Source organism: Hordeum vulgare, chromosome 6H (genome assembly GCF_904849725.1).
Source record: "Hordeum vulgare subsp. vulgare chromosome 6H, MorexV3_pseudomolecules_assembly, whole genome shotgun sequence".
In the NCBI taxonomy this organism is placed as follows: domain Eukaryota; kingdom Viridiplantae; phylum Streptophyta; class Magnoliopsida; order Poales; family Poaceae; genus Hordeum; species Hordeum vulgare.
This window is the reverse complement of record NC_058523.1, coordinates 22,670,642-22,695,882: the sequence shown is the minus strand read 5'-3', so window position 1 is coordinate 22,695,882 and position 25,241 is coordinate 22,670,642. Positions and strand designations below refer to the sequence as shown.

Here is a 25,241-nt window from a genome sequence, read left to right as displayed (position 1 = left end):
CCATCGAATGGGCTTGGCCTACGACGTGAGTCAAGCCCAACCTTGCTATTAGATGCCCAGTGCGTCATATTGTATCCAACACATGGCTTGTTAGCCCAGTTCTGTCAGATTCGGCCCGTTTAGGTTTTTTTAGTTTTTCACGAATTTAGTAATTTCAGGAGTTAGACGAATATTGTTTTGCCCGTAGTTTTATTCCATAAGTCGGATCGCGAAGAATTAGATATGTATTTCGTGTAGATTTTCGCGTAGAATCCGATTATCCAACTTGCATAAATGTTTGACGATATTTAGCGTGCCGTGTGCATGGATTAACGTGCTGTCCTATTATGTTTGCGTCCCGTATTATTTTTTCGTGCGTGCTCGGACTGCCCGTATGCCTTAGATAAAATGTTCATATTTTAGGAACCATTTTTGCATGTTTTTTAGAGCGGTCACTCGTATTTTTGCATGTAGGGTTTGCCTCTAGTTTATTTTCCCGTATATAGGTTATTTTCCCGCATTAATGTGTGGCTCTATTTTGTATTGCAACCCCACATATTTTATATGTTTCCGGGGTAGAAAAATCCCATGGATTTTTCTGTGCAATTAGTTTTAGCTTTTGAGTAAGTTAGTTCGCGCGATATTTTGCCGTGACGCCCTTTTGTTTATTTCGTAGGATTTATTCCGTGCGTCGTTTGACGGAGTTGTCAACTAGGAAGTTGTTCTTGGATGTTTTGGCTAGCTCCTGGTATTTTTGGTTGCAATAGAAGTGCATGTTTAGGTGTGTTTTGCTTGCTCTCAAGTTGCTAGAAATAGTGCTGATTTGGAGGAGCTGAAATATTTCTAAGTCTGGAATCTGTTATATTTTGTTGCTGTCTTGTCTTGCTTGCATCTTGTGATCTGTAGCTCTTTTGAGGTTGGTCCAATGGAGTTAGTTGTACCCCTTGTGTTCCTCTAGCATGCTGTAAATGTTCATGCCATTTGGTGTCATGTAGCTATAGGTTTTGCTGCTGTCAATATGGCTTCAGATCGAAAACTGCACTTTCATGAGGTGTAATTTTCACTAAGTCTGAAATAGTGTGTGGGAAGCCATTTTGTGACTTCTTTCCCTAGTGTTCCTTGCTGCCATGCTAGTTGTTGTTAGCTGTTCGTAGTAGTGCTTCTTGCCCTCTTCCGTTCCATGTCTTGCTTGAGCATATCGGAGTTGTGTAGCCGTAGTTGTGGGGCGTAGAAAATGCTATGTGGCTGATTTTGGCAGATTGTAGTGTTTTCTTGTTTTGCTCGTAGTTGTTGAACCGTAGCTCCGATTTGAACGTGTCCTACATGAAACGTGCTTAGAATCTCGTGTAGTTTCATTTTCTCTTGCTGTTTGTATGTTTTGAAGTGCTCGTAGCCATCGTTGCACACATATTGCATTCATGCCATCATATCTTGCGGTGCTTGTATCTTTTGATCCGTAGCTCCGTTGGAGATGTTCTTTATGTGTAGATTGCTGGCCTTGACGCGTAGAATCACGTGAACCTATTTGTTTTGATGTTTAACAACTAATTAAATGCATTAGTTCAGATCTGGACATAATTGTAAATTAACATGTGAGGTCGTTTCGGAGGCGCTATATGACATTTCTGGCCTCATTAAAAATACCTAGATAGGTAGTTTATTTACGCTTCACCTCTTGCCATGTTTAACCACATTTAATATTTCCGTGTATTTAATCGGGATAGAACTAAATAATTAACGTGGAGTTTCGTCAATATGCAACTCGTTGCATATTGAACTTCACTTAATGTGTCGTGTTTGAGTGTGTGATTTGTCATGCCGTGACTTGCATGTATTGAGATGCTCATGCATCATATGTGTTGTGCATCGTGTGGTGAATTCCGTGTGTTGATTTGTGTTTTCGGTTGCTTCGTCTCGATAGAGTTCCGCAGCGTGTCGGAAAGCGAGGACCCGTTCGACTACGTCGGTTCGTCAGCTTCACGGAGGCATTCTTCTTCCAAGCGGGATCTCAGGCAAGATGACCATTTCCTTAGATACCATTACTATCATTGCCATGCCAGTTTATCGCTTCTATCGTTTATGTATCGTTGCCTACCACCTGTTAAATTCAGCCTCTGAACAATGCCATGTTAACCTTCAACCTGTTCAACCTAGCAAATCACTGATTGGCTATGTTACTGCTTGCTTAACCCTGTTGATAGCGTTGCTAGTTGCAGGTGCAGATGCTTCCATGTGAAAGCATGGGTTCCTTGTTATATCACCGTATTAAATGCTATTTAATTCAATGAACCTATATACTTGGTAAAAGGTGGAAGGCTCGGCCTTTCTAGCCTGGTGTTTTGTTCCACCTTTGCCCCCTTAGTTTCGACTACCGGTGTTATGTTCCATAATTGAGCGCTCCTAACACGATCGGGGTTGTTATGGAGACCCCCTTGATAATTCATTTTAGATTAAGACTGGTCTGGCAAGGCCCAACTTTGGTACTACATTTGCCTAAATACCTAATAAAATTGCATAGGGACTTTCCGGACCCCGAGGATAATTTAATCAACCCCCGGGCCAGTGATCCTCATGAGTGTTGGCCCCACCTGAGCGACGTCCGGCGCCCCTCTGGTCACCCGGAGGTTTAGCGACCCCGACGTCTAGCTCATCCGCCATGTCCTGAGAACGAGGTACGCGACTCCTATCGGGATCGTCGACACGTCGGGCGGCCTTGCTGGATTAATTTTACCTTTGATGAGATATCTTGTGCATCGGGATTCCGGTGATGCTTTGGGTAATCTCAGAGTTGAGGTTTTCCACTAGGGAATCCGACGAGATCGCGAGCTTCGTGATTGAGGATTTCTATGCGGCTTGTGGTAATTTGTGATGGACTAGTTGGAGCACCCCTGCAGGGTTAAATCTTTCGGAAAGCCGTGCCCGCGGTTATGTGGCAACGTGGAAGCTTTGTTTAACACTGGTTCTAGATAACTTGAATTTAACTTAACTAAAATATGCCAACTGTGTGCGTAACCGTGACTGTCTCTTTCGTGAGTTCCTTCTCCGATCGAGGACACGGTGGGGTTATGTCTGACGTAGGTAGGTGTTCAGGATCATTCATTTGATCATCAGTAGTTCACGTCCGTTATGCGTAGATCATCCCCCTCTTATTTCTTGTACTCGTAAGTTTAGCCACCTCATATATGCTTAGCCGCTTCTGCAACCTCACCACTTAACCATGCCTCACCCATTAAGCTTTGCTAGTCTTGATACCTTTGGAAATGAGATTGCTGAGTCCCCTGTGGCTCACAGATTACTACAACACCAGTTGCAGGTACAGGTAAAGGTTACGTGACGCGAGCGCGTTGATTGTTCATTTGGAGTTGCTTCTTCTTCTTCTTCTTCATCGATCTAGGATGGGTTCCAGGCCGGCAGCCTGGGATAGCAAGGATGGACGTCGTTTCATTTTCTTGTTTGTTTTCGTCCGTAGTCGGACCCTGCTCTTACTCTTGATGTGTATGTAATGTACTGATGTGACTCTGATGTAGCTTGTGGCGAGTGTAAGCCAACTCTTTATATATCTCTTCTTTTCAGTACATGTACTTGTAACGATATCCATTCTTGCGACACGACGAGATGCGCTTCTATCCCTGACGAGGCCCTCGTGCCAAATTGAGGATAGGGTCGCATCTTGGGCGTGACAAACCTCCTCCTCCTCCTACTCAAACAAATCCTCAACGTCAGTGCCACCCTCATAATGTAATTGCTCCTGTTCTGAATATTCATCATGATCTTCATCTTCTTGCTCTGCTAGTCTATTCCCCTCTATTATCTCGGTGTCTTCAGAAGTGATGTACTTCTCCAGGCAAAATGGGTTGTTACCACTATCATAAGTTGCCTCAGAATCATCACTACTACTCTGTGCCTCCTCTAAGAGTGGCTCTTCCTCCATTACAACTTTGAGCTTTCCCTTATTGAAATTTCTGCTTTCTTGAGTGCAAACAGCAGCAGGTTGAGTACTACTGCTACTGATGCAATGAATATGAAAAACAACACCTTGTGCATCAACAACAAATATAACTGGCTCTCTGAAATCATACGCAACAGGTGGTTCATACACTACTGTTGTTAAGTTTTCTGCTCTTTGACAATCAATACTGAAAGGTGCTATTGCCCTCACTAGAAAATTCAGAACTAAACTATGCTTATAGTCCTTTTTAATTGCTGCAATTTGATGTTTGTGTCAATCAAATCTAATCCATGCTCTCTTTACTCTCCTCTGCCTAAGTTCTTGATGTGGTACAATTCATCAGAGAAAGAAAATCCTTGTGTGTGCATCAATGCATACAGATTCAGAAATGTTAAATCTGAGCTGCAAATCTACCTATCCAAGTTATGCTCAACATCAAAGTGCATCGTGACATCCCAAACAGCCTCACCCGAACTACAAAATGACATTCAAATTGAACATTTTCAGTAAACCTATCCTAAACCTGAATAGGAAAAAAGAAGAGCAGAAAGGAGGACTTACAACACACCACCAACTCCACTATTCCAGTGATGGCTTGTGGTAGGATTGGCCACCCAAATCTCTGCCAGCCGCACCCGCTGCTCCATGGACAGGGGCGCCTTCTCCTCCTCGTCGAAGTTGGACTAGGACGATGAACTGGAGCCATCGAGACCACCAACGTGGTCCTTGCTCCCGAGTCCGGGAAGGTCTCCATACCCGCCCACAACTCCACCGCTACTAAAGCCACCGTCACCGTCGCCGGGAGTCGTCGCCGCCATGGTGAGAGAGCGAGAGAAATGAGGACTAGGGGGAAATGATGCTAGGGTTTGGACCAAGTTCAACCCAGCCCGTTAGAACGAGCGACCGAGCTGGCTCGTTCGACCCATTATGGCAGGCGGGGCGGGTACGCCAGTGTGTTGCCTGACACGCAGGCCCAAGCAATCAACTACGTGGTCAATACATGCTTATACGTCTGTCAGCCCGTTTCGCAACACTTAGCCTGACATGCAAAAAAACGACTATTGATATCAATTCGTTACAACGTGCTGAAGTGTGGTACTTCCATGTAATTAACTCTTCATTGGGTTCATATGAGAACTCATAGTTGTAAATGGTTAGAGACCTACAAAGTCTTGGCCGAGATAATCCTTCTTTTCGTGGACTCCGTCGCTCTCCATCCATCCTATGTAATCTTTGATGGATCTTCATATGGGACGCCAGTCATGTGTGTCTATTCAAGTGATAAACCCACTTATAATAAGTGATGAAATGTTCCATCCGTAAAAGAAGATAGCCAGATTGAAACTGAAATAGGCATATTGAAATGTCTATATTCTTTTTTGGACGTGACTACGTAGCGGCACCGCACGCAAGGCTTCCCGTGCGGCGGCCACGCTAACCACTCCCCTAATCGTGGATTCAGTGGCTAAAACCGAGTTCGTGTGGGTGCCCTCATGTGATAAAGCACACAAACCTGTGTTCCAAAGCCCAAAAGACTTACTGGACCCGATGAGGCACATGCATGAGACAAAAAAGCTGCATGCGTTCCATATCATGAGTTTGGACATCACTTTCAACTCTTATTTAGAAGAAACGTGCCACCTACTTTCCTCTTGTCTCATTCACTTCTCTCACAATGGCTAGGACTATGCATATGCATGCAATTTACATAAAAATACCCTCTAATGCTGATTTTTGTTACTGTTTGCCTAATAAAAAAATTTGAAAATTAGATTGGACTTCATATTTGTATATTCAACTAATGTTGTTATTTACACCTATATTTATACTTGACATGTTATTTATATCTAATTGTCAAGTTAATTTGTTCCAGTTGTCAGTTAAGTTCTCATTTTTATTTCATATAGTGTGCAAAACTTTTGCACACTCTAGTTATCAGTTTTAATTGTATCAAGTTGCCAAATAGCTAACCATTTTTTTACACTTTATTGTCAGATTTAATTGTGCCTAGTTGCCATTTGTTTCATATAGATTGCCAATTTTTTTACACTATGATTGTCAGTTTTAATTGTGCCGAGTTGTCATTTTTATTGCATATGGCTTGCCAATTTTTTTACTCTCTAGTTGTCAGTTTTAGTTATGGTGAGTTGTCAGTTTTATTTCATATAGATTGCCAATATTTTTACACTCTAGTTGTCTGTTATAACCGTGTCGAGTTTTCATTTTTATTTCATATAGCTTGCCAAAATTTTCACACTATAGTTATCAGTTTTAACTGTGCCTAGTTATATTTTTTATTTTATATAGGTTGCCAATTATTTCACACTCTAGTTGTCGCTCCGAGTTGCTATTTTTGTTTATACATCTTGCCAAAAAACTGTGTCCAATTGCCAAATTATTTGTTGTGCTTGCCTACATGGTTAATTGCCTTAAGTTGCCATGAAACTTGTCGTGTTGTTTATCCCCAACTGATTTTTTTAATAGATAACATGCAGTTAAACTGTAACGATCTAGGCACGACAGTAACACACCAAACGGCTTTCGATCTAGAATCTCAGCTATATTGCTAAATAAGAAGGAAGGTTCCAGAAAGAGGAGGCCAGGAGGGGGAGGCAGAATAAACACCCACATCTCATCCTTCATACTTACTCTCTATGCATTCCCAGCTAAATGGTGACTTGGTCTGGTCTTGAGACAAACATTGTCTTGTAAATAGAAGACGTGTACTAATTGCAAAATCAAATCACTGTAGGCTTTTGCAGAAAAAGTAATCACTACCACTGGTTGATGTACCATCATTAAATTCCACTATTATTCCCTTCTTGTTTTATGAAAATAATAATAATGTTGCGCGTGCTCCCTGTCATAGCAAAAAATATATAGCACTGTAGCATGCATGTCAACTATAGTTTATAGATCTGTACCATGCTAAAACAATGTTCTGTAATATGTACGCGGATGTAGACATATAGCTCTCCTGTAGCGAAATAGTGTTGCAACATTGTGCATCACTGTAGCGGATAGAGACTAAGTGAGAATATAGCGCCCACGATCCCGCCGTGCGGGAAGACTTCTATGCGGCGTCGTAACATAGAGTTTTTTCTTTTCAACTATCTCGTACTATTCCGGTAAAAAAAACTATCCAGTACTATTAATTTGGTATAAACTTCTAATCCAAAGCCCAAGCCCAAATTAAAACCACCACCGATCGAGATTCCAGCTCCGCCGACTCCAGCCAAACGCTCCGTCTTCGCCAGTCGCCGATCATGGAGGAGGAGGAGGCAGCGGCACCCGCTCGCAACGAGCAGGAATCCCATGGATGATGGAACCGCGCGGAAGCGGGCGCGGAACGGCGACTGCTGCGTGAACTCCGGCGATCTCATCAGCAGCCTTGCCGACGCCCTCCTCGGGACCATCATCTCCTTCCTCCCCACCAAGGACGGCGGCCGCACGCAGATGCTCTCCCGCCGATGGCGCCACCTGTGGCGCTCCGCACCTCTCAACCTCGAGGTCATCACCTGCCTCCCCGCCCGGGTCTTCGATCGCTACGCCGTCCCCACCTCCGCCGTCTCCAAGATAATCTCCCAACACCACCCTGGCCCCGCCCAGCGATTCTTCTTCCCCGGCATCCGCGCCGGCGATCACACGGAGGTGGAGAGCTGGTTCAACTCCCCAGCCCTCGCCAACCTCCAGGAGCTCGATATCGGCTATGACTATGAGCACCTCGTTGTTGCACGGAACACCAAGACCAAATATCGGTTGCCGCAATCCGCGTTCCGCGCCGCACCAACTCTCCTCGTTGCCAAGATCAGGGACTGCGGTTTCCCCGACGCAATCGCGCCGTCCTTCAATTTCCCCCTCCTCAAGGAGCTCTCATTGCATCATGTTTCCTTCTCGGGGACGGGTTCCACGGCTTGCTCTCGGGCTGCCATGCCTTGGAGAGCTTATGGATGCTCCATGTTCATGCTACAGCTGGTTGCCTCCGTGTTTGCTCGCCAACTCTTAGAAGCATTGGCTTTCGTGATAACTCCGGTGAAGAGACAGAATTGGTCATCGAGGATGCTCCTTGCCTTGAAAGGATATTGTTGCCGTATTGTCACCGGAATGATTGCGTGACTATCCGGGTTATTAGCGCGCCTAAGCTGGAGATATTGGGGCCTTTCTCAGCGGACCTCTGCAAATTCCAGATCTTGCAGGTAGCAGCAACAGACATCATGCATCCAGCATTCTTACATGCATGGAGATAACTGTTTTTGATGTTGGTTGTTTATTTTCTTCAGGGAATGAGCCCAGTCAGCTCGGCAAACTTGATACGCACCGTGAAGGTTTTGGCCCTCAAGTGTTCTGCTCTTCAATTGGATACAGTTCTTGACGTTCTCAGGTGGTTCCCATGTTTGGAGAAGCTCTACGTCAGTGTGAGTATTATCTTTGCTCGACTTAAATATATGCATTGACATATTAGCTAGTATATTTAGCAATGCCTTGACATATGCCTCTCCTTTCCTTTTTTTTTTTAAGTTTCACGAATACTATCAGACGACATATAAGAAATTTGAGCCTCAGGATGACCCACTACATCCAATTGAATGCCTTGAGACCCATCTAAAGAAAGTGATGTTGACGTTATACCTGGGCTATGAGAAACAGGTTCACTTGGCCAGATTCTTTGTTTTGGACGCAAAAGTGCTAAACAAAATTGAGTTTCTAGTATGGACGGACTACAATGATGAATTGGTGGCTCACCAGCACAGGCTGCTCCAAGTCGAAAACAGAGCTTCTCGAGATGCTCAATTTGAATTCAGGAATTCTCTGTTTTTTATTGATAAACATGTAGAGGATCATATCCATGATTTGTCAGTGGCTGACCCCTTCAAACAGCCATAGAGGGTTGATGCCTGAAGATTGCACTCTCTTGGGATCATTTTGTAGATGGGATCGGTGCATATAGAGTTCAGTGCCTAAGCTAGTTTAGAAACACATGCTTTTGTTGGGCACTTCTATGTCTACCATCAGGCAAGAGTTCAGTGCCTATGTCTTTTCGATTATATACAGAAATATGGAAGTTTAATTGCTGGTTTTATTTTTCGTGCACGTATGTAGACTAGAGAAATTGCTCGTGCGTTGCAACGGGAGAAGAAAATAAATACCACATACCTTTAACCAGCCAACCACGGCAACCACTATGAAAAGGTGCACATCTAGGTCATCATAAACATTCTTGCTAAACCTCGTGTTAGTCATTTGAATAATTACAAAAAGTATGCTACATGACCTTCTATATTATTGTTCAAAACCTAAATAATGAATTTTATATTTGCCCATGCTTGTACAATACAAAAGGTAAACTTGATTATATGTGGTTAATTTATTAGCTAGTCCATCAAATAAGGCGCAAAAGAAGGTTTCAGCCTTCAAAGTAACCTTTGAAGGGGAGACGAATTCGTTACTCAACATTGTTTGCTCCGTGCAACATAAACGGACATCAATTATGTAGTACGGTACAAACGTACATATCAGCCTCGCACTGACAATTCGAACCAAGGCACCATGGCCACATCGAGCCTTCCCCAGAAAACTTGAGATCCACAACATTGTAAGAACACATAATCGGTAACTATAGTCTAATGCCCATCCGATTCAAGGAGTACACCACCCGCAGGACGTTGGAGTTCCCTACTTCCAGACCCAGTTGATAGACTTGTAGCGAAGCGAGCTTCTTTGCCAGCCTCCATCCGAATCGGCCCTTCAAGTGCTGCGCCATGATCACAATTCACAACATGTGTCAGTATCAGATGGTCCGCCGGCCAACGAGCAAACCATCAATGTATAAGACACGGCGATGATGAGGTAGAGGTACTTACTATCCTGGCTGTGTCAAGCAGGTTGCTGAGGACATGACTGGCGAAAGGATCACGCACCAGCTCGATAAGCTGTGCCACGTCCAGGTTTCCGAACGCCTTGATGAGGCGCCGTAGCAGCTCGCCCTGGGACTCGCCAGTCGTCTTCAGGAAGAGTGACTGCACGACGTAGTGCCCGTGCTGGTGGCGTGACAGACCCACGAGGTCCGTCTTGATCCGATCCAAGATGATATACCTGTTCATATCGGTGCCATGCTCGACGGCGGTCTGCAATAGGTAGTTACTGCGGAGCATCAATAGACCATTATCAGTTTTAGCTTTGCCATTCAGGTGAGGTCAGACTTGAGACTCCAGAGCGGGCAGATAACTGAAGTAAAGTTCAGAATCATTGAACACAGGTTAACGCAAGGATTGAGAATCAATTAACCTGAATCTGCCCCTCGCCATCACTACGGCGCGGGCACTGACGGCCGTCTCGAAGCTGTCGAGCTCGCCCACCATAAACGCGTGCCTGAAGCATACTGCCAAGCTCATCGACCCGAATGTCGACGGCCAGTTCTCATCCAGTGTGCCGATAGCGTGCCGGATCAGAGCCTGAAACCCAATTTACCCGATCAATGCACGCCAAACGATAACGACATGTATACGTATGATCCATCAGTACCGAATGATTGATGAAGCTGCGGCGGCGGTACTTACTCTCAGCTCTTCCTGAGTCATCACGGCCAAGGAGCGCTCCACCAGTTCGGCTCCTCCGGGCCGGTTCATCTCGTCATGCAGATATGTCGGTTCTTGATCCAGCTTGGATCGAATCTCCTCTGGCGTCGGGCCCCCGAATGGCGCGTCTCCGGGTCCGGGATGGTGACTGCCGCTGGAGACGAAACCGCTGCTCTCATGAAAGCCGCTAGCTCCGCGACCGGTAGCGATGCGAAGAAGGTTGACAGAGTCCCTTGGCCTTGCTCCGGGTCAGCTTCTTGGATTGACTCCATGTCCATCAGGTTCAGATCACGGAACAGGTCGTCGACGTCCTCGTCGTCGTGGTTGGGGTGCCCGGCGCGTCCTGCGGGTCCATCTGGATCCGATCCAGGGCGCGACGGGCCGGAGGCGTTCGGCGAGCAGGCGGCTACGGCGTCCGGAGGGACTGGCAGGCGAGGCGTGCGGCAGGGGCGGCTGCCGGCGCGAGCTGCGGCGGCGCGAGGCGACGGCGCAAGGAGAGGCAGGGAGCGCGGGGAGGCGCAGGAGGCAGGGCGGCGCGGCTGCTCGCGAGGGCGGCGCTCCGGATCTGGGCGGAGCTCCGGAGGAGGCAAGGATGGGGCGACGGCTTCGGCAGCTTGCCGGCGGCGGGATCCGGCGTGGATCGGGGCCGGCGACCGGCGGGAGGAGCGGGGCGGCGGCGCGGTGAGAGATCAGGGGATCGGGCGGAGTGGGTGGCTGCCTGCTGCCTTGGCCCGCCTTGCGACGAAACGTTTTTCCACTTAACCAAGGACCGCGGGTTGATTACGAAAAAACAGGAAGATGTTTTTGTAAAACTGCCACGACGGACGACCAAAAACTGTATTTGCTTTATTATTAGGAGAAAGAGAAATATGACATACATTTGTTTGATGCTTTTCTAGCTAGTAAGCAATGCTTGTGTAATTTTCTATGTGTACCATCACCATCAGGCCGGAGTGTGGGTATTGATCCGGGACAGCCTGCGGAGTAAATGTTGCAATATTCATCGTGCCTCTGCCTGCAGCTGGAATATGCTAGTAGTAAAAGTTGAATTACTGAACTGAAATTGGTTGCATCTTTATAAATATCATACATTCTTAAGTAAATGAGGCTTGAGGTCCTGAACTAACGTCAGCAGTTTTGATGGAGTTGACCACATTTTGTCGCTGGGCATGTACATGTCTTTCTCTTTGACATGAACAAATCAGCGACGAACTTTGTTACCTGTTGTGGATTTCTGCTAAATTAGTATTGGAAGCAAATATTTGTGGCATGTACAAGTACCAGATAATTGTGCTTTGCTAATTAGTAATTTGGCATCAGGGTACTATGCATGATTGATTCTGATCTTTAGAAAGTGGGGGCACACTTGCTCTCAGTAGACCTTTCATGCTTGAGTGTTATAACTGGAGAGGAACTGGTGCTTGCAACTAGTCCGATCTGTAATATAACGATCCTTCGTCTTGTTCTTCCATTTTCCTTAATTTTTACTCCGTCTTGTTTAAGGGAGGGTAGCTGAACTTGTTAGTGGTGAAGGACTTTAGTTGATGGTTGTGTACCAGTCAAAAACAACTTAAATTTTATGTGAATTCAGGAATACACGAGCTATGGGAAACATGTTCGCATGGCCAGATTCTTTGTTTTGAATGCAAAAAGTGCTAGACAGAATCGAATAGTATGGACGGACTACAATGATGAATTGGGGGCTCAGCAGCACAGGCTGCTCCAAGTCGAAAACAGAGCTTCTCGAGATGCTCAATTGTAATTCAGGAATTCTATGTTTTTTATTGATGAACATATAAAGGATCATATCCATGATTTGTCAGTGGCTGACTCCTTCAGACAACCATAGACAGGGTTAATGCCTGAAGATTGCAACTCTCTTGGGCTCATTTTGTAGATGGTGTTGGTCAAATAGAGTTTAGTGCCTAAGAGCAACTCTAGCAAGACCCCGCATAATGCCGGCCCGCAAAACGCGTTTGCAGTTCGCGCAAAACCCCTTTTACGGGCCGGCGCGGACTGGCATGGATGCAGACCCCCCAAATGGACCCGTATAAAAGTATATTCGTCGAATATGCTTTTATATGGGTCGGCTTTTCCGGTGTCTGTTCGGACACGGCCGTGTCGTCCCGAAAACAGAAAACGCTCAATTCTCGCATTTGACATAAGTTCTCACAAATAATTTCAAATTCAAACAAACATAACACAGTTTTACGCGAAAATAAAAGCCAAGTTCAGTACGACAAACGCAAAAGAGGGTCTTGCATCATCTTGGTCGATCTTCACTCCGCGCCATCGAGTCCATCTTGAAGTTCATCGGCATTGCCACCATATGGAGCAGAGAAGACCATTCTCCTCTTCAAGATCTCTCTCCTTGCCATATCATGCCATGTTTTGGTGAGGTCGTCCATGTCATCGCGGTTCATTGACATGATCTTGTTCTCTTCGGCGAGCAACAACGATTCTTTGTCGATCAACTTCCACTTCTCGCACTTTTGGAGCAACTCCCAACAATGCTCTAGTTTGAAGAATTTACCTTCCGAAACTTCCATGTCTTTGTATCTATGTTGGGCAAACTTCCATGCCTTCCGAAACAAAGTGATGTAATCAATTCTCATGATGCAAATATGATTACGCACAACTTGAACAAAGGCAAAACAAACTCACATAGTCGGATTCCACGGTCCCATTTGGAAGTGCATTGCGTACTTGCTCCAAGCAAGCTGCCCAACGGCTGCACATAGGCTTGATATTCTCCCAACGCCCTTCAAGCGACCGAAATGTGCGTGAAGTCCTATTGGGATACTTTGCCATAATGAGGAAGTATTGATCTTCGATCCTTTGCCAAATATCTCTTGGCAGTTTGAGAAGTACCCGTGCATATATCTGTTGGGGAACATCGCATGGGAAACAAAAAATTTCCTACGCGCACGAAGACCTATCATGGTGATGTCCATCTACGAGAGGGGATGTGTGATCTACGTACCCTTGTAGACCGTACAGCAGAAGCGTTAGTGAACGCGGTTGATGTAGTGGACCGTCCTCACGTCCCTCGATCCACCCCACGAACCGTCCCGCGATCAGTCCCACGACCTAGTGCCGAACGGACGGCACCTCCGCGTTCAGCACACGTACAGCTCGACGATGATCTCGGCCTTCTTGATCCAGCAAGAGAGACGGAGAGGTAGAAGAGTTCTCCGGCAGCGTGACGGCGCTCCGGAGGTTGGTGATGATCTTGTTTCAGCAGGGCTCCCCCGAGCTCCGCAGAAACGCGATCTAGAGGAAAAACCGTGGAGGTATGTGGTCGGGCTGCCGTGGCAAAAGTTGTCTCAAATCAGCCCTAAAACCTCCGTATATATAGGGGGAAGAGGGGGAGCCTTGCCTTGGGGCTCAAGGAGCCCCAAGGGGGTCGGCCGAGCCAAGGGGGGAAGGTCTCCCCCCCCCAAACCGAGTCCAACTTGGTTTGGTGGGTGGAGTCCTTCTTCCCTTTCCCACCTCCTGCTTTTTTTTCTTTTCTCTTTGATTTTCTTCCTATGGCGCATAGGGCCTTCTTGGACTGTCCCACCAGCCCACTAAGGGCTGGCGTGCCACCCCCAAGGCCTATGGGCTTCCCCGGGGTGGGTTGCCCCCCCCCCCCCCCCGCTGTGAACAGCCGGAACCCATTCGTCATTCCCGGTAACTCCGAAATCCTTCCGATAATCAAATGAGGTCATCCTATATATCAATCTTCGTTTCTGGACCATTCCGGAAACCCTCGTGACGTCCGTGATCTCATCCGGGACAACGAACAACATTCGGTAACCAACCATATAACTCAAATACGCATAAAACAACGTCGAACCTTAAGTGTGCAGACCCTGCGGGTTCGAGAACTATGCAGACATGACCCGAGTGACTCCTCGGTCAATATCCAATAGCGGGACCTGGATGCCCATATTGGATCCCACATATTCTACGAAGATCTTATCGTTTGAACCTCAGTGCCAAGGATTCATATAATCCCGTATGTCATTCCCTCTGTCCTTCGGTATGTTACTTGCCCGAGATTCGATCGTCAGTATCCGCATACCTATTTCAATCTCGTTTACCGGCAAGTCTCTTTACTCGTTCCGTAATACAAGATCCCGCAACTTACACTAAGTCACATTGCTTGCAAGGCTTGTGTGTGATGTTGTATTACCGAGTGGGCCCCGAGATACCTCTCCGTCACACGGAGTGACAAATCCCAGACTCGATCTATACTAACTCAACTAACACCTTCGGAGATACCTGTAGAGCATCTTCATAGTCACCCAGTTACGTTGCGACGTTTGATACACACAAAGCATTCCTCCGGTGTCAGTGAGTTATATGATCTCATGATCATAGGAACAAATACTTGACACGCAGAAAACAGTAGCAACAAAATGACACGATCAACATGCTACGTCTATTAGTTTGGGTCTAGTCCATCACATGATTCTCCTAATGATGTGATCCCGTTATCAAGTAACAACACTTGCCTATGGCCAGGAAACCTTGGCCATCTTTGATCAACGAGCTAGTCAACTAGAGGCTTACTAGGGACAGTGTTTTGTCTATGTATCCAAACAAGTATTGTGTTTCCAATCAATACAATTATAGCATGGATAATAAACGATTATCATGAACAAAGAAATATAATAATAACTAATTTATTATTGCCTCTAGGGTATATTTCCAACAGTCTCCCACTTTCACTAGAGTCAATAATCTAGTTCACATCACTATGTGATTCCAACGAATCCAACACCCATATAGTTATGGGGTCTGATCACGTCTTGCTCATGAGAGAGGTTTTAGTCAACGGTTCTGAAATTTTCAGATCCGTGTGTTCTTTACAAATCTTTATGTCATCTTATAGATGCTGCTACTATGTGCTATTCGGAAATACTCCAAATATCTACTCTACTATACGAATCCGTTTCACTACTCATAGTTATTCGGATCAGTGTCAAAGCTTACATCGACGTAACCCTTTACGACGAACTCTTTAACCACCTCCATAATCGAGAAAAATTCCTTAGTCCATCAGTTACTAAGGATAAATTTTGACCGCTGCTAGTGATTCAATCATGGATCACTCTTTGTACCTCTCAACAGACTTGCTGCAAGGCACACATCAGGTGCGGTACTCAGCATGGCATACTTTAGAGTCTACGGCTAAGGCATAGAAGACGACCTTCGTCTATTCTCTTTATTCTACCGGGGTCGGGTTTGGAGTCTTACTCAAATTCACACCTCACAACGCAACCAAGAACTCCTTCTTTGCTGATCTATTTTAAACTCCTTCAAAAACTTGTCAAGGCATGCATCTTGTTGAAACTTCCATTAAGCGCTTTCGATCTATCTCCATAGATCTTTGACGCTCAACGTTCAAGTAGCGCAATCCAGGTACTCCTTTGAAAACTCCTTTCAAACAACCTTGTATGCTTTACAGAAATTCTACATTACTTCTGATCCACAATATATCAACCACATATACTTATCAGAAATTCTATAGTGCTCCCACTCACTTCTTTGGAAATACAAGTTTCTCATAAACCTTGTACAAACCCAAAATCTTTGATCATCTCATCAAAGTGTATATTCGAACTCCGAGATGCTTGCACCAGTCCATTGAAGGCTCGCTGGAGCTTGCATACTTGCTAGTATCTTTAGGATCGACAAAACCTCATGGTTGTATCTCATACAATGTTTGCTCAAGGAAACCGTCGAGGAAACAATGTTTTGACATCCTACGCGCAATATTTCATAAATAATGCAGCAACTACTAACATAGTTCTAACAGACTTTTAGCATCGCTACGAGTGAGAAAGTCTCATCATAGTCAACTGTTTGATCTTTGTCGGAAACATCTTTGCGACAAGTCGAGCTTTTCTTAATAGTGACTTATCACCATCATCGTCTGTTTTCCTTTTAAAGATCCATCTTTACTCAATAGTCCTATGACCATCAAGTAGTTCTTCCAAAGTCTACACTTTGTTTTCATACATGGATCCTCTCTCGGATTTCACGGCCTCAAGCCATTTGTCGGAATCCGGGCCCACCATTGCTTCTTCATAACTCGTAGGTTCACTGTTGCTCAACAACATGACCTCCAAGACAGGGTTACCGTACCACTCTGTAGTAGTACGCGACCTTGTCAACCTACGAGGCTTGTAGTAACTTGATCCGATACTCGATGATCACCATCATCAGCTTTCACTTCAATTGGTGTAGGCGCCACAGGAACAACTTCCTGCGCCCTGCTACACACTGGTCGAAGTGATGGTTCAGTAACCTCATCAAGTTCTACCACCCTCCCACTCAATTCTTTCGAGAGAAACCTTTCCTCGAGAAAGGATCCGTTTTAGAAACAAACACTTTGCTTTCGGATCTGAGATAGGAGATGTATCCAACTGTTTTGGATATCCTATGAAGATGCATTTATCCGCTTTGGGTTTGAGCTTATCAGACTGAAACTTTTTCACATAAGTGTCGAAACCCCAAACTTTCAAGAAACGACGGTTTAGATTTCTCTAAACCTCAGTCTATACTGTGTCATCTCAACGGAAATACGTGGTGCCCTATTTAAAGTGAATGCGGTTGTCTCTAATGCTTAACCCATAAACGATAGTGGTAATTCGATAAGGGACATCACAGCATGCACCATACCAAATAGTGTGTGGCTATGACGTTCACACACATCATCACACTATGATGTTCTAGGTGGCATGAACTCCGAAACAATCTCCACATTGTTTTAACTGCGTACCAAAACTCGTAACTCAGATATTCATTTCTATGATCATATCATAGACAGTTTATCCTCTTGTTACGACGAACTTCACTCCGAAACAGAATTGAACTTTTCAATATTTCAGACTTGTGATTCATTAAGTAAATACTCTTGTATCTACTCAAATCGTCATTGAAGTAAGAACATAATGATATCCACTGCGTGCCTCAGCACCCATTGGACTGCATACATCAAAATGTATCACATCCAACAAGTTACTATCTTATTTCATCTCAATGAAAACAAGGCCTTGCTCATGTGGTATGATTTGCATGTCACTAGTGATTCAAAATCAAGTGAGTATAAAGATCCATCAGCATGGAGCCTCTTCATGCAATTTATACCAACATGACTCAAGCGGTAGTGCCACAAGTAAGTGGTACTATCATCATTACCTCGTATCTTTTGGCACCAATATCATGAACATGTGTAACACTACGATCGAGATTCAATAAACCATTGAAGGTGATTATTCAAGAAAATAGAGTAACCATTATTCTCTTTAAATGAATAATCGTATTGCAATAAACACGATCCAATCATGTTCATGCTTAACGCAAGCACCAAATAACAATTATTTAGGTTTAACACCAATCCCGACGATAGAGGGAGCGTGCGACGTTTGATCATATCAACCTTGGAAACACTTCCAACACGTATCGTCACCTCGACTTTAGCTAGTCTCCGTTTACGCCGTAGCTATCATTTCATGTTACTAATCACTTAGCAACCGAACCGGTATCCAATACCCTTATGCTACTAGGAGTACTAGTAAAGTACACATCAACATCATGTATATCAAATATACTTCTTTTGACTTTTGCCAGCCTTCTTATCTACCAAGTATCTAGAGTTGCTCCGCCTCAGTGACTGTTCCCCTCATTACAGAAGCACTTAGTCTCGGGCATGGGTTTAATCTTGGGTCTCTTCATTAGTGCAGCAATTGTTTTGCCGTTTCACGAAGTATCCCTTCTAGCCCTTGCCTTTCTTGAAACTTAGTGGTTTTACAAACCATCAACTATTGATGCTCCTTCTTGATTTCTACTTTCGCAATGTCAAACATCGCGAATCGCTCAAGGATCATTGTATCTATCCTTAATATGTTATAGTTCATCACGAAGCTCTCACAGCTTGGTGCCAGTGACTTTGGAGAACCATCACTATCTCATCTGGAAGATTAACTCCCACTTGATTCAAGTGATTGTCGTACCCAGACAATCTGAGCACACGCTCAATGATTGAGATTTCTCCTTTACTTTGTGGACAAAGAATCTTGTCGGAGGTCTCGTACCTCTCAACAAGGGCACGAGCATGAAATCACAATTTCATCTCTTTAGAACATCACTTATGTTTCGTGACGTTTCAAAACATCTTCGGTGCCTTGTTTCTAAGCCATTAAGTATTTTGCACTGAACTATCATGTAGTCATCAGAAACGTGTATGTCGGGTGTTCACAGCATCCACAGACGACGCTCGAGGTGCAGCACACCGAGTGGTGCATTAAGGACATAAGCCTTCTGCGCAGCAACGAGGACAATCCTCTTCAAAGTTTGCTACTATCAACTTTCAACTAAATTTTCTCTAGGAACATATAAAAACAGTAGAGCTATAGCGCAAGCTACATCGTAATTCGCAAAGACCATTAGACTATGTTCATGACAATTAGTTCAATTAATCATATTACTTAAGAACTCCCACTCAAAAAGTACATCTCTCTAGTCATTTGAGTGGTACATGATCCAAATCCACTATCTCAAGTCCGATCATCACGTGAGTCGAGAATAGTTTCAGTGGTAAGCATCTCTATGCTAATCATATCAACTATATGATTCATGCTCGACCTTTTGGTCTCATGTGTTCCGAGGACATGTCTGCACATGCTAGGCTCGTCAAGCTTAACCCGAGTGTTCCGCGTGTGCAACTGTTTTGCACCCGTTGTATGTGAACGTTGAGTCTATCACACCCGATCATCACGTGGTGTCTCGAAACAAAGAACTGTCGCGACGGTGCACAGTCGGGGAGAACACAATTTCGTCTTGAAATTTTAGTGAGAGATCACCTCATAATGCTACCGTCGTTCTAAGCAAAATAAGGTGCATAAAAGGATTAACATCACATGCAATTCATAAGTGACATGATATGGCCATCATCACGTGCTCCTTGATCTCCATCACCAAAGCACCGGCACGATCTTCTTGTCACCGGCGTCACACCAAGATCTCCATCATCATGATCTCCATCAACGTGTCGCCATCGGGGTTGTCGTGCTACTCATGCTATTACTACTAAAAGTACATCCTAGCAAAATAGTAAACGCATCTGCAAGCACAAACGTTAGTTTAAAGACAACCCTATGGCTCCTGCCGGTTGCCGTACCATCGACGTGCAAGTCGATATTATCTATTACAACATGATCATCTCATACATCCAATATATCACATCACATCGTTGGCCATATGACATCACAAGCATACCCTGCAAAAACAAGTTAGACGTCCTCTAATTTTGTTGTTGCATGTTTTACGTGGTGACCATGGGTATCTAGTAGGATCGCATCTTACTTACACAAACACCACAACGGAGATATATGAGTTGCTATTTAACCTCATCCAAGGACCTCCTCGGTCAAATCCGACTCAACTAAAGTTGGAGAAACTGACACTTGCCAGTCATCTTTGAGCAACGGGGTTACTCGTAGCGATGAAACCAGTCTCTCGTAAGCGTACGAGTAATGTCGGTCCAAGCCGCTTCAATCCAACAATACCGCGGAATCAAGAAAATACTAAGGAGGGCAGCAAAACGCATATCACCGCCCACAAAAACTTTTGTGTTCTACTCGGGAAGACATCTACGCATGAACCTAGCTCATGATGCCACTGTTGGGGAACGTCGCATGGGAAACAAAATTTTTCCTACGCGCACGAAGACCTATCATGGTGATGTCCATCTACGAGAGGGGATGTGTGATCTACGTACCCTTGTAGACCGTACAGCGGAAGCGTTAGTGAACGCGGTTGATGTAGTGGAACGTCCTCATGTCCCTCGATCCGCCCCGCGAACCGTCCCGCGATCAGTCCCACGATCTAGTGCCGAACGGATGGCACCTCCGCGTTCAGCACACGTACAGCTCGACGATGATCTCGGCCTTCTTGATCCAGCAAGAGAGATGGAGAGGTAGAAGAGTTCTCCAGCAGCGTGACGGCGCTCCGGAGGTTGGTGATGATCTTGTCTCAGCAGGGCTCCGCCCGAGCTCCGCAGAAACGCGATCTAGAGGAAAAACCGTGGAGGTATGTGGTCGGGCTGCCGTGGCAAAAGTTGTCTCAAATCAGCCCTAAAACCTCCGTATATATAGGGGGAAGAGGGGGAGCCTTGCCTTGGGGCTCAAGGAGCCCCAAGGGGGTCGGCCGAGCCAAGGGGGGAAGGTCTCCCCCCCCCCAAACCGAGTCCAACTTGGTTTGGTGGGTGGAGTCCTTCTTCCCTTTCCCACCTCCTCCTTTTTTTTCTTTTCTCTTTGATTTTCTTCCTATGGCGCATAGGGCCTTCTTGGACTGTCCCACCAGCCCACTAAGGGCTGGTGTGCCACCCCCAAGGCCTATGGGCTTCCCTGGGGTGGGTTGCCCCCCCCACCCCCGTGAACACCCGGAACCCATTCGTCATTCCCGGTACATTCCCGGTAACTCCGAAAACCTTCCGGTAATCAAATGAGGTCATCCTATATATCAATCTTCGTTTCTAGACCATTCCGGAAACCCTCGTGACGTCCGTGATCTCATCCGGGACAACGAACAACATTCGGTAACCAACCATATAACTCAAATACGCATAAAACAACGTCGAACCTTAAGTGTGCAGACCCTGCGGGTTCGAGAACTATGCAGACATGACCCGAGTGACTCCTCGGTCAATATCCAATAGCGGGACCTGGATGCCCATATTGGATCCCACATATTCTACGAAGATCTTATCGTTTGAACCTCACTGCCAAGGATTCATATAATCCCGTATGTCATTCCCTCTGTCCTTCGGTATGTTACTTGCCCGAGATTCGATCGTCAGTATCCGCATACCTATTTCAATCTCGTTTACCGGCAAGTCTCTTTACTCGTTCCGTAATACAAGATCTCGCAACTTACACTAAGTTACATTGCTTGCAAGGCTTGTGTGTGATGTTGTATTACCGAGTGGGCCCCGAGATACCTCTCCGTCACACGGAGTGACAAATCCCAGTCTCGATCCATACTAACTCAACTAACACCTTCGGAGATACCTGTAGAGCATCTTTGTAGTCACCCAGTTACGTTGCGACGTTTGATACACACAAAGCATTCCTCCGGTGTCAGTGAGTTATATGATCTCATGGTCATAGGAACAAATACTTGACACGCAGAAAACAGTAGCAACAAAATGACACGATCAACATGCTACGTCTATTAGTTTGGGTCTAGTCCATCACATGATTCTCCTAATGATGTGATCTCGTTATCAAGTAACAACACTTGCCTATGGCCAGGAAACGTTGGCCATCTTTGATCAACGAGCTAGTCAACTAGAGGCTTACTAGGGACAGTGTTTTGTCTATGTATCCACACAAGTATTGTGTTTCCAATCAATACAATTATAGCATGGATAATAAATGATTATCATGAACAAAGAAATATAATAATAACTAATTTATTATTGCCTCTAGGGCATATTTCCAACAATAGCAAGAGACACCGCACTCCATGCTTGGATCAAAGCTTGATCTTCCAAGATCGTGTAGTTCTTCGATCTTTGGCTATATTGAACGATTGACAAGTCACGAGCTATCGCAACAACTAGCGAAAATGAAAGGAAATGACCATGACCGAAGACGCATACCTTCCGGCCATTTCGTCGAACACCTCGCTTGTGGGGGGAGCAACACAGTTGAACGGCATCGCCGGGGCATCTCTTTTTGGGATGGAGTGAGAGGATGAAGGAGCCAGAATCCTCTTCCTCTTGACACCCGCGGCATTGGTGACCTTCTCCGCCGTCGGCCGAGATCGCACAACAGCGTTAGCGCCCGGAGCACGAGCCTTCGCGGCGGGGGCTGTCGGATTTCCCGGTACGACCACGTTGCCCTGCCGCTTGCGGGCAGGCGCGGCGCTAGCTTGAGCGACGGCGGGGCCAACATGGCCGGCGACGAATTCGCCCGAGGGGAAGGAGCATGCACGACCTCGACGGTGACGGGGGCAGCAAGGAGGCGTCCATGGCGGCGAGGGACGGCCGCGGAGGATGCACCGGAGCGTGCGGTGGTGAGGCAATGGTGGCAGCGGGTGGTGGGGGGGGGGGCGGGAAAGGCCGAACGGAAATGTCCCTCCCGCCAAATCTTGCTGCGGATAGAGGCTGAGCTCGGGTCAGCCTCCCGACCCGTGAAACTAGAGGTTGGGGGAAGTTTTGCCGCGCCCCGCAAAAATATTGGCGGGCCGGGGCGGGATGCGAGGTCTGATCGGGCAGGTTTCTCCGCCCCGACCCACACTTTGGCGGTTATTTTGCGGGTCGGGGCGGGATGCGGGGTCTGCTAGAGTTGCTCTAAGGCTACTCAGAGTGAGGAGTATCATATAATATTAGTATCATATGATATTATTGTATGATACTACCTTTATAGTGTATTGTATCATAAATTAGTAATATCATAGATGATCTTATTTATTGACATGCATGACACAAAGCAACATAACATCTAATATGATACCGTATCTATCTATGTTACTCCAACCTTCACTCTTCTCAAAATTATTTGTCACATCAAGATATTTGATAGTTCCAAGTATATGATACTAGCTATGATAGCCCCATTATGGCCAGCCTAAGTTTGTTTAGAAACACATGCTTGTGTTGGAAACTTCATTGTCTTCTTCAATTATATAAAAAAAATGAGAAGTTTAATAGATGATTTTATTTTCCGCACACGTACATATGACATTTGTTTGATGCTTTTCTAGCCAGGAAGAAATGCTGCTATAAATTGCTATGTCTACCATCAGGCGGGAGTTTGGCTACTGATACAGAAGTTATCAGTTGCGGGTAATAGGGATCGCCCGCCACACGTATTTTAGCCCCAATTTTTTTACGGAAATCATATGTAATAAGATTAGGCTAGTCTCAAATTTGAAGGGGAGGGGTGCAAAAATTCAAAAAACTGAGGAGGTATAAAAGCAATCTAGTTCACAATTTTTTTGTGGTAAATAAAAGAGATTTTCTATGAAGTATAGTTTCACTAGCTAGATATGCATAACGATGCAATAGCTAATCATAAACAGAGTACCTTGTCACGATAATTAGGTCCATGTGTCTGGTTTGCTGGCTAATGTCGATCTGTTGGTAAGCCAACATTTGAGCTGCATGGGCGGGGCTGCCCGCCAGGGTATTGGTTTTTTTTTTTAACAAGTTAGGATACTGCTCTGCTCGGCCAAATCATTAATTAAAGAGTACTTTTTTCAAAGATTACTCTCATCTCCTAAGGTTGACAAATGGATCACTTTATTTGTGTCATTTGTCGTAACATGAGAGTTTCACGTAGATCTGTATTTTTAAAACGTTTTATCTTTTAAAACATGCCTCCAATTCTCGAATCATTTTCATCGTTGGATTTCTTTGCGTTGATATCTTCAAAATTAGATCCCATATTGATAGATTTTGACGAACTTTTTCTAATGAAAAAACAGAACTTTTAAATAGCGCGCTATAGCGTCGCTATACACGTCCAGATGCAGGTCGCGCTACACGAAGTTGCACGTCGCGCTACAGGAAGCTTGATTTTAGCTACGACGGGTTAGCGTGCTAATAACGCGCTAGGGTCATTTAGTGCTAAAGTTGGGCCTTAGCGTTAGCGTCCCGCGTCTCCGTCTTGAAATTTTTGGTCCAATATTAAATTGCTATGCGGGTCAAAGCCCAAGCCTACCAAGTAGAATACCCCAACCCTCCTCTGGAGCCAAACCGTATCCTCACTCCCATCCTCTTCTCACGCACGAACAGCGGCGGCGGCGGATCAACGACTAACCATGGTGGCGGTCTTGAGCTGCGACTCCGGCAACTGACATTCCTCGCCACTCCCTCTCAGTGACATGGTATTCCACCAGCCAAGGCAGCTCCTGGCTACTTCCTCTTGGTTGCTCCCTCCTCGCCACTCCCTCTGCTGCGGCGACGACCGCATCCACAGGTCGACGAAGCTCCCCGCGGGGACCATGAGCCAGCAAATCCCATCAGCAGGTAAGCTTATTTATCCTGTGTTATCTCTTTTTGTGAATGCTTGTACTGCTATAAAAATATGTGAAGGACTGAATGCTCCCGATTCACAACAAAAACAGATGTTGCTGAAGTTTTCAGTTATATATAAAATTACAGATGCATTGGAAGTCTATTTGCTACAGTCGTACATTTTTCTATCACGTATTTTGGATGCATTTGCTGGGAGTGAATGCTTTTCTGAACATTTAGATATACAGGGGAGTTAAAGCTACTATTGCTAGATAAGTATGTCCTGAATTACACAATACAATATGATTCTTCTATTGATTTCGTTGTATGCTGGTTGATATCTGTCAATTGTGAAGTACATATATGTTGAATTGATGACTGATTTTATGTTTATTTTCTCGGTTCTTTTATTGATTTATACTAAAATGCTAAATGGGGCCTAGCATGCTATAGCTGCCCTATAGCATTTCATAGCTTTTGGCCGAGACGTGGCTAACAGGCATAGCGCGCTATTCAAAATTTTGGAAAAAACCGAACAGTAAAACCGTGTCTCTCGTGAAAAAAAATCGTATTTTTTTTGTTTCCGAGAGGCACGCGAAAGCAAGACCGTGTCTCTAGCAAAAGCAAAACCGTGTCGTTCATGAACGAAAAAATAAATAAAAAACATATATTTTTCGTTACTGAGAGACACGGTCGTGTGGAAAAAATATTTTTTTTTGTT

The 25,241-nt window shown here is 45.2% G+C and overlaps 1 protein-coding gene and 1 pseudogene across 1 annotated transcript; one reads left to right on the top strand and one right to left on the bottom strand.

Annotated features, from left to right (window-relative positions):
• Nucleotides 1–7,194: 7,194 nt before the first annotated feature.
• Nucleotides 7,195–8,812, top strand: LOC123404954 (annotated as a pseudogene).
• A 555-nt stretch (nucleotides 8,813–9,367) lies between these two features.
• LOC123404953 lies at nucleotides 9,368–10,080 on the bottom strand. Its single transcript, XM_045098852.1, has 2 exons — nucleotides 9,790–10,080; nucleotides 9,368–9,680 (listed from the first exon to the last, which is right to left on the bottom strand). Exons 1-2 carry the CDS (start codon nucleotides 10,078–10,080, stop codon nucleotides 9,543–9,545), a joined length of 429 nt encoding a protein of 142 aa, XP_044954787.1. The 3' UTR covers nucleotides 9,368–9,542.
• Nucleotides 10,081–25,241: the final 15,161 nt, after the last annotated feature.